Consider the following 9,619-nt stretch of genomic DNA (forward strand, 5'->3'; position numbering starts at 1 on the left):
TAATGGTTTGGCTTTATTAATTCCCCAGTTGAAGAAAACTGTCTGAATGTCAGCTGAAAATAACGTTAAATCAAACCTAGAAGTAACAAAGCTTAAGGAAAACTGGCACAGCTTTTGGTAGGCGGGGACACAATGGTGAAAACTGGCTACCATCCCTGGTGCAGCTGCCCAGCCTTGGTTTGGAGGCTAATATTTCTGGTTTGAACAATTCAATGCTGTGTCCACAGGTAATTAATTTGCCATATAATCTGTTTCCTCAGAGCCAAGCAAGTGTTTTCAGTCAAAGTAGCGGTAGAGGCAACATGAAAAGAACATGGCAAACACCTGAGGGGAGAAAAACAAAATAAGATGGGAAGGTTTAAGCAGGTTCCACATCAATGCCTTTTTCAAGACAAGCCACTTTGGCCTCCTTTCTACCACTTTAATTTAGTCTGATGGGATCAAGAAGATAAGTAAGAGAGCAGAACAGTTTAGAAAAGGTGTTGCCTTCCTCTCCGAAGCACATTGACCAAGAACCCTGGTGGAGCCTCGAGCTCTGTTGAGCATAGCTTCACTTCCTCCCCTGCTCCTTGCAAATGTAACCCATCTTTCTTCTTCCCTGGTATCTCCACCCAGTTGCGGTTTTCATATACATGCAGGAACACTACTGGCAACTGCACTGTAGGGGGTTCTGGAGGCAGGAAGTTCGTTTGTGCGACAAAGTTGATAGATGCCTTCATTGATAACAAGCCTGAAAAGGCACAGATAGGTATATTGCCTGCACTAGACACCAACATGATTCTGGGTGGCTCTCAGTGTTTACCCAGATAACCAGATGCTAGTTATTTATGGGGAATGCTAAGACAGTTCTTGTGGGCTGATTTAACATAGCTCTTCACAGCTGTCTTTTGTGAACTGGGTCACACAGCCACACACATGAAGAAGTAGATACCTGGTGCAAAAGTGCTTTCAAAGCCTTAATTAATTAATACGTTTATGTACTGTCCTTTAGGAAGAGTGACATAATATGTATTAGTCATGGTATACCATTCATAATAGAAAGGTATGTACTTCCATCAAGGAAATATGAGGTCTCCTTCTTTTATTAACACAACATTGCTTTACCTCAATGGCTATGACTCCAAAACAACAGCCTTCAGTAATGGAGACATATTTCTTCAATATCCTGGCAATTGTGGAGAAACAGCCCTGTAGGGAATAAAAGGGACTTAATTAAAATCATTCCAAGGATAGTTGAGAGACTCAATAAGGTTACAAAGTATTTACTGTAGTGGACCACCCTACAGTAAGAGATATTTTTCAGGACTTAATTTTTATATCTTTCTTCCCCATAATCCATCTTTAATTGAGAAAAACATTACAGTACTGTAGTCCTACCAATGCAAACAACATGCCAGCAAATTATGTCTTAAAGCTTTCAAGGGATGACAAGTATTCCTAATGGATGTCTCAGCCACAATGTGTCGTGTATCCTGTCGTGTATTCATGCATGTTGCAGATCCTAAATATAAGGCAGCAAAAGCCATGTACATTAACCGGTTAGCTAGGTATTACCAGATTTGGCACCCACTTACTTGGATTCCCCTCAAGCCTGTTTCCACAATTAACTGTCCCAGAAGCAATTCCAGTCCCAATGCTTGTTTATGTGACATTTCTAATATGCACCTACTCCCTGGTCTCTAGTTTTGGCCTTGAAATCTTGGGGAATGATCTGACAACCCACTATTACAGTATAAGGGTTCCTTTTTATGAGGCTTGTGTCAGATATATTGCATTAAAAATGGTTCTGTGATGAAAAATGATGAAAATATCATTTTTCAAATTGAAATCTCTAGGCAAAGAACAATCTTTCAGATGTTAGGCAGAACTAACATTGCCAAAAATTGCTTAAAGAACCCTTTCCAATCTGGTTCTTCAAGAAGGTTCTTCTTCATGCCCAGATTGCATCCTAAAACCTAGCCAATTTTAATCATGAATGTTAAACTCATGTTCTGTGTCCCCTATATATTTTAATCATTGTTCTGTGAATTTTACTATATACATTTGTAGAAATACGTTATGTGTATTTTATATCATGATTATGTGTTTTTAGCTATGTTGTAAACCACCTCATGCTACAAGGAGAGGCAGATAACAAATAAAATAAAATAATAATAATAATAATAATAATAATAATAATAATAATAATCTATTAGGAAAAAGGAGGTCCGAAATTGGACAAAAGTGTGTGGGCTGAAAGCTTCCCGAGATTTGATGCAGTTTGTTGATAAGTGAAGTTCCAATAGAGAGCTGACATCTAAAAGGAGAAAAATACAGACATAACCTGAAGCATGGGCATCCACGCATATGCACATATATATATATACACACACACATACACATCACTCTTATGGCACATTAAAAATTAACGGATATTCTGAGCTGGAGACTTTTATCTAATCAACTAAGTCCTTGGTTGGCCAAAAATTTTATATATATATATATATACACATACACACACACACACACACACACACATATACACACACACACATATATACACACACACACATATATATGCATAAAACCTGGCATATATGTACATTGACTGGAGTTTGATAGGTTCTCTTGACAGAAGATAAAATGGTCTGCTTAACATCTGTCCTACCAAGACAGTCAGAAATTCAAAGGGTTTGCACAGCAGTTAAGTTTAGCAAATATCCTCACCTGACTATTGATAAATGTAGGATCTCGTTGTTTGCAGTGTTTCAAGTCGAGAGGCTGAGTCTTCTTTTTGAAACTGGCATGAGTGCAGCAGGCGTGAGGCCACAAGTCACCCGGCTGCTTCTCCCGGAAAGAGGAACACTCCTGAAAATCATCAGGTCCTGAAATGCCACAACATGCAAACTAAAAGAGGATGAAAGCATAACAATCAAAAGCTACTCTTCCAAATGTGATTCAGTCCAAGGAACTTTAGTTGGTCTTGTGCGTATGCTGGTATGCACGTTAGTGCTTCTGTATTCCCATTCTCTCTCCTTTTACAAAAGAGGTGGGCAAAATTTGGCCCTTTAGATATTTGCAGACTTCAACTCCCAGCATTTATTACCTATAGCTAGACTACTGGGGGGCTGTTGCAGTCCAGTGACTCTATTTTTTCACTTCTATCTACAGTATCTGGATGAATTTATTTCTATAATTAGGCACATTTCCTGAACATTAGCACCACTCTCTTTTTTCTGATGAATGCATGACTAAGCATCTACATAAAAGGAGGTCATACTTCTTAGGTATGGGAAATTTATGATAGAAATCTATCAACTAAAAGGAGACAGCTGGCAAAGGAATTCCCTGATTGCACACTTGAACAATCAGTCCTTAGGACTAGAATCTTTCCTGTGCTTCCCTGCTTGACATTTTTCCATTTTTGGTGAAGTTGTAGCGTTTAAGGAAGGGTTTAGCTGTATCTTTTTAATGAGCTTTCTCAAAATGGATTTAAAGCCTTGGGTCCTAACCATTTTTAACTTAAGAACAAATCCAAATATTTCTGAAGCTGAAACATTTCCCTCGGGTTTTTACTTTCACATTCAGATGTGAGCTCAAAATATGGCTATTCCTTCACCCTCTTAAGGAGCCCCAGTGGCATAGTGGGTTAAACCGCTAAGCTGCTGAGCTCCTGCTGTCAGCTCCAGCTTCTGCCAACCTAGCAGTTCGAAAACAAGTAAATGTGAGTAGATAGGTCAATAGGTACCGCTCCAGTGGGAAGGTAACGGTACTCCATGCAGTCATGCCAGCCACATGACCTTGGAGGTGTCTACGGACAATGACGACTCTTCGGCTTAGAAATGGAGATGAGCACCAACCCCCAGAGTCGAGCATGACTAGACTTAACATCAGGGGAAAACCTTTACCTTTACTATCACCCTCTTTAAAAGATTCTCAGTTTATCTTGCTGTTCTAGACTCTTTTCTGCTAATCATCGTCGTCGTCGTCATAATCATCTCAATTGTAACATTATTTTGATTTTTTAGAAATTTTATAATTGGGGGGTTTTTTTTGCATGTGTATACACATAAGACACAACAGTCAAGGCACAACACCATGGCAAGTGCCTTGTTTATCCCATGTCCCCCAATCTCTACAGGCCATTAAATGTTCCACAGGAGGAGAAATTGTCTTGAGAGAGTAGGTATTATTATGTGAGGTAAGTAGTGAATTCCTGCCTCCACAATCATCATAAAAAAAGACATAAGCAGAAGAAAATGGGCATATCCCTGCATATGTTATTAACAGTGTTACATTACAAATGTAATTTAATAAAAAATGCAACCTCACAAAATAATAGAGGAGAAGAATCAAGCGGCTCAAATTCTATCTTGTGCTGATTTTAGACATTTTCTATTCCTCACTTCAAAAGGAACAATTTTCTTTAAAATGCAACCATAATGCTGTGCAACCCAAGGCAGGATGCATGGAATCTAACTTTAATTACTAAAAATAATTAAAATCACAATTTTTGATATGTAAACTCCTAATATATGTGTCTCTGCTGGATTCCAGTCATGTTACAAATGAGCAGTTATGATTTCTTGTGCCCAAGTGCCTATCAGACTCACTGCTTAGGCTGGAAAGAATAATACCAGATGGATAGAACAATTGTGCTATGCTGGATGGATTCAGTTATAACATCCATTCTCAGTATCTCTTCTGGAATCAAGGATAATGCATTCCCAAATCACTATTGCTCCTACTACATGCTGGCTGTGAGTGTATTGACTGACTAGAGATCTGAATAAGGCAATTCCTTTATCAACTGTACCATGATCATTAAGGTGTTCCAAGTTCTGGAGAACACATCAGAGCTGTTATCTCCTTGGTAATTCTGCTTTAGCTGAATCAGCAAAAAATCATCTTGGATCTGAAGAAAGAAGAGTGCAAAATATTTTATCATGCTAATAAACACAACACTCAAATAGATATGGTGCTGGTCATAACTAGGGCTGCCAAAACTGGCTTTGAATGCTGATATTCACCAAAGTGGCACCTAACATCTACAACAGAGATGGGCAGGTGCACCCAGGAGCAGGGACCAATTTTCTGTTTTGGACACACCTCTATGTTTCCCAGAAGTGACATGATGTCATTTCCATTTTTGGTTCTGGGCGATTTTTACCTGGTTTAGCAAATTGTGAGATGTGAGGAAAACACAGTTGCTGATATTGCTGGTTTTGTGCAGGTTGGGACAAAAACAAAATAATCACCTCAACATATTTGTAAAAGCCTGGAGGATGTGCTATTGAATGCAAAAAAAATGGGTTGTAAATTTCATGCTGCTAGGTTATTCCTTGCTTTACCTGAATTCTAGACATGCCACCCTATGCTTGCTTGGATCTTAATCTGGCTCACATTCCAAGCTTTCATGTTTTTAATATGTCTCTAGCTTTTGTAGGAGTTGAGGTATGTGCTTAGGAGGGGATCATGTTCCCAGCAGACCATTCTTCCACATTTTCCTCTAGCAAACTTGATTCTTTTTATTTCAAGCTGTGTTCTTATAGCAGACCTTCCCCAGAACAAAAGACAATACCCCTATAATTCTAATCTCGGCTGTTCAATCCAGACATGACACAGACTAAGGGCCTTGCCTCAGGCTATGTATCTATGTCTGTTGCCACCACCAAGACAGTTTAACACAGAGTGCCTGTTGGGCACAATGTCCCCCACTGATAAAACTCCATTTGAAGCAGCTATTATAATTTTCATAGGTTTCCACTAGTAGCTTTCCTGCCACAAGAGGAAATTGGCTGGCATGTTTTTTGGAGTAGCCAGCTAGCCCAGATTTGGTAACTCTGAGGAGAGAGGTGCTCCTCAGAGTAAGCCACTATGGGCAAGGAAGTGACAAAAACCACTGTAGTATATAGGCACCTCCGACACAACACTGAAGTTTTATAAATGGATGGATAAAACTCTAAATCTCTTTGTGGTTAGAATGACTTCTGCATTCTAGATTACTGCTTCTTAAACGGTGGGTCTCAATCCCAAATGGTGTCCCCTTTAGCTCAGGCATGGGCAAACTTCAGCCCTCCAGGTATTTTGGATTTCAACTCCCAGAAATCCCAGCCAGCTTACTGCTATTAGGAATTGTGTGAGTTGAAGTCCAAAACACCTGGAGGGCTGAAGTTTGCCCATGTCTCCCTTAGTTTAATGTTGGGGTCATAAATAATTTGGCAACAGTAAAAGATTTCTGTAAAAGTCATTACACAATCTGTTGCACAGTGCTTATAATGGACTCTGCAGAAGATGCTTCAGCCATACATCATAAAAAGCAAAATCAGCCTGTTTAGCAAGCCTTGCAAACGTTGATTTGTTATCGGTAACTGGGGTTTTTTTGTATACCTATTATATATGTCTGTGCACCTGGGGTCACATAAAAAATTCTCAGGCCAAAAGAGTTCATGAGTGGAAAAGTTTAAGAAACCCTGTTCTTGATAACATAATGAGTTATGAATTTGGAATTACTTTTAAAGTACAATATGTGTAAATATAATGGCCTAATTATGCAGCTATTGCAATTGCTATTTCCATGAATAACACCTAAATGCCACGGATCAGCCATGTTTGCCCCAGACCCCTTCTTCTTTCTAAATAACTTAATTGCAACTGCTAAATTCTCACATACAGAAGAAAAGACAGCCCTAAGAGCTGTGCTATTTTGGTGACATGCAAGTAGAAAAGCAGTTAATTCTTGTACCCCCACCTTGCACCACCAGTTCAAGCCTAGTTGTTACCTTTTGTCCATGGATGTGAATGAGTATAGCAGCTACAATTTCCATAGTGAATACAAGTAGTATCAGCAGAAAGAACTGTGGAGTGAGAAGATCAAGGAAGATGAGAATCAGACCTGTTCCTCCCTGCTGTATTAGAAATGAGCATAAAATTTCCTGCAAATACTGACCCAACCAGCAATTATCTAATGTTGCCAATAGTCTTTGGTTCTTTCATACATTGTTCCAGAAATTGATTTTGATAACCCTTCCATGCTGCACAATTATTACAGATTGATACCACTTTAACTACCTTGGTTGCATCAAATTCTGTGACAGTAAAAGTGATCTCAAAGTGCTATATCTGTATAGTGTGAAAGGAATCCGAATATGGCAAACAGGGTATTGGTGTCACACAGGTTTTTCTTGGCAGCAAACTACCCAATGTGTCACTCAGTGTAGCACAGTTGCTAGTCTCATCCTTCGTAATCCATTCTCAGCCCATATTTAGTTCAATGTCCACCCATAATTCCTAAGAAACTGCAGTTCACTTACAAGCAACAACACTTTCCTGTTTCGAGCGATGGCTCCATAACAGCCCAAGAAACCAAGGAATGAAAGTGCCACACCTACAAAGATGACAAGGAAAACCCCTGCACTGAGGTATGGGCTAGAGATGACATTCCGGACTCCTTCGGGATCAGCGATCACCCAAATGCCCACACACAGGAGAGTGATGCCCGCAACCTGAAAAAAGGACACATACATGAAGATAACCACCTAGTTAATTTCTTAACTTGGAGTGGTCAAATTGTGGCTCTCCAGATATGGTCATGCTTTTGCTCTCATTAACCCAAGAGTATAACCATTAGCGAGGAATGTTGGAAGTTGCAATCCAACGGTACTTGGAGAGCCACACTTTGCTCTCCCCATCCTATCTCTTAAAACTATTGTTTAAGTGCTTGCTGTCTCATACCCCAAAAGGTATCTGAGCCAAAGGTCTTTTCCTCCAAGAAGAACAAACGTGTTTTACCAAAAGACAAGATAGCTCTTCATCCCCTTTCATCCTAATAGTCAAAAGAATGTTGTAAAAATGTGTAGTTGTTGTTTCTCCCCTCCTGTTGCTGGCCACCCACCGCAGCAAATTACCTGAAATTGTTGGATTTCATTCATCCAGAAAGACTAATGTGCCTATGAATTTGATCAAAATTAGACCGCTCTGGGTCCCCCTGAGGGAGAAGAGCGGTATATAAATTAAATAATAAATAAATAAAGTCTTCTATTTAAAAATGTGTAGGAAATTGTTGATTTCTCCATTGTAGACAACAGAGAAGACCTTGCTAGAAAATCAGATAAAGCTTTGGGTCTGAGATGAGTTCAGGTGGTTTGACCCATTGCAGTTGGACAAGTTCTGAGAGGTATAAATATTCTGCACACAGGGCTACTGAATACTCACAAACACTAGTCCATTGAACACAAACATCAAATACTTCATAAGAGATAGAACTGTCATCTTGATGCAAACTTTGGTCCAGCAGGTATCAGTAGAAACAACCAACAGTCTCTAAAGAGAAAGGAAAGGGATATCAACCAAATCTTGGGGAAATTATTTTTTTGGACTACAACGCCCATAATCCAGAGACAAATGAAGCATGAAAGTTTGGTTGAGATACAGTAGAGAAAACTTTGAACAATTACTGGTTGGACTATGATCTTCTGAATTCTGGCTAGGGATATCTAGATGTAGTCCAAAAAGAAACCATGTATTTTAAGCTTTGCTTTTCCTTGCTGTAGCTCAGCTAAATATCCAGGCTCTGTTCTTCCTTGGAACTGCTGATGAAAAGTTATAAGATTACATTTTCAAGGTGCATAAAAGACTCTGGAATGTTATCTTGGTGAAAGGTCAGGAACTGTCAACAAAATGATGGATCAACATCTACTGAACTCGCCCACCTATCTATAATTCCCAGGTAGCCTGCATTTAGACTGTAGAGCCATAGTATTCAGGTGTTTCCCAGTGGTATACTCCATTTATATTTCTCAGAAAAAGTTAACCACCTTTGCAAAGCAATTTTTTCTACTTTGCTAAAGGGCAAAGGGAGGTTTGAGGGCAGGAGATAAATGCATTGTCTAAGTATGAAATGAGAGTTCATCTGGCCACCTCCAATTATCTAACAATTTTAACTATTACATTATATACTGGTAGTTAATAGAGATATGATATAAAGTAAATGCCAGGACAATCAGAACATTGATATAACAGGATGTGCTCAGCTGGCAGCTTGATTTGTAAATTTGTGATTTTAAGGGTTCTAAGTACGTTGTGAATTGAACTAAACTTTTACTGTAAGATTAGCCTGCTTGAGCTTTTATGAGGAAGGAGTATAAATCAAACAAATATTAGCAACATCCAGCGATGTAGCATCTCTCCCAAGTCTTCGTTTCTACCTGCCAATGTGATATAAGATTTAAATTCCATATTTGCATTTATGGCTGAAGTCTTACTAGAGCATTATGCTGGCACAAATTCTGACCCATTAGTGAATGTATTCTTTGGGTGGGATGCACAAGGATAGCATCCTAAACAGTGATGTGCAAGGCTTGTGAATACCAGTTTAAAACATCAAACGTCAGAGGTTAAGATTGTCGGGGGAGGCTCTGCTCTCAGTCCCACCACCCTCGCAAGTGCGACTGGTGGAGACGAGAGACAGGACCTTTTCAGTGGTGGCTCGTCGTCTGTGCAACTCCCTCCCAATGAAATCAGAACAGCCCACTCCATCCTGTTTTTCAGGGAACAAAAACTTAAGACATCCTTATGGGATCAAGCATTCGAGCAGTAACTGTAGCAGTGCAAAAATGAGAATAATTTAGAGCGATTGTCT

General features: G+C 39.4%; 1 protein-coding gene across 2 annotated transcripts; it reads right to left on the bottom strand.

Annotated features, from left to right (window-relative positions):
* LOC103278750 (tetraspanin-18) lies at positions 1-9,426 on the bottom strand. Of its 2 annotated transcripts, XM_008109928.3 has the most exons (7): positions 8,194-9,426; positions 7,293-7,484; positions 6,762-6,836; positions 4,796-4,894; positions 2,707-2,886; positions 1,105-1,188; positions 1-324 (listed from the first exon to the last, which is right to left on the bottom strand). In XM_008109928.3, the coding sequence occupies exons 1-7, from the start codon at positions 8,248-8,250 to the stop codon at positions 277-279; spliced, it is 735 nt and encodes a 244-aa protein (XP_008108135.2). In that variant the 5' UTR covers positions 8,251-9,426; the 3' UTR covers positions 1-276. The 2 variants fall into 2 exon arrangements, with proteins under 2 accessions (XP_008108135.2, XP_062835785.1); XM_062979715.1 differs by lacking the exon at positions 1-324 and having other exon boundaries at positions 789-1,188.
* Between the last annotated feature and the right edge of the window lie 193 nt (positions 9,427-9,619).

The sequence above is a fragment of the Anolis carolinensis genome, chromosome 4 (genome assembly GCF_035594765.1).
Source record: "Anolis carolinensis isolate JA03-04 chromosome 4, rAnoCar3.1.pri, whole genome shotgun sequence".
NCBI lineage: Eukaryota > Metazoa > Chordata > Lepidosauria > Squamata > Dactyloidae > Anolis > Anolis carolinensis.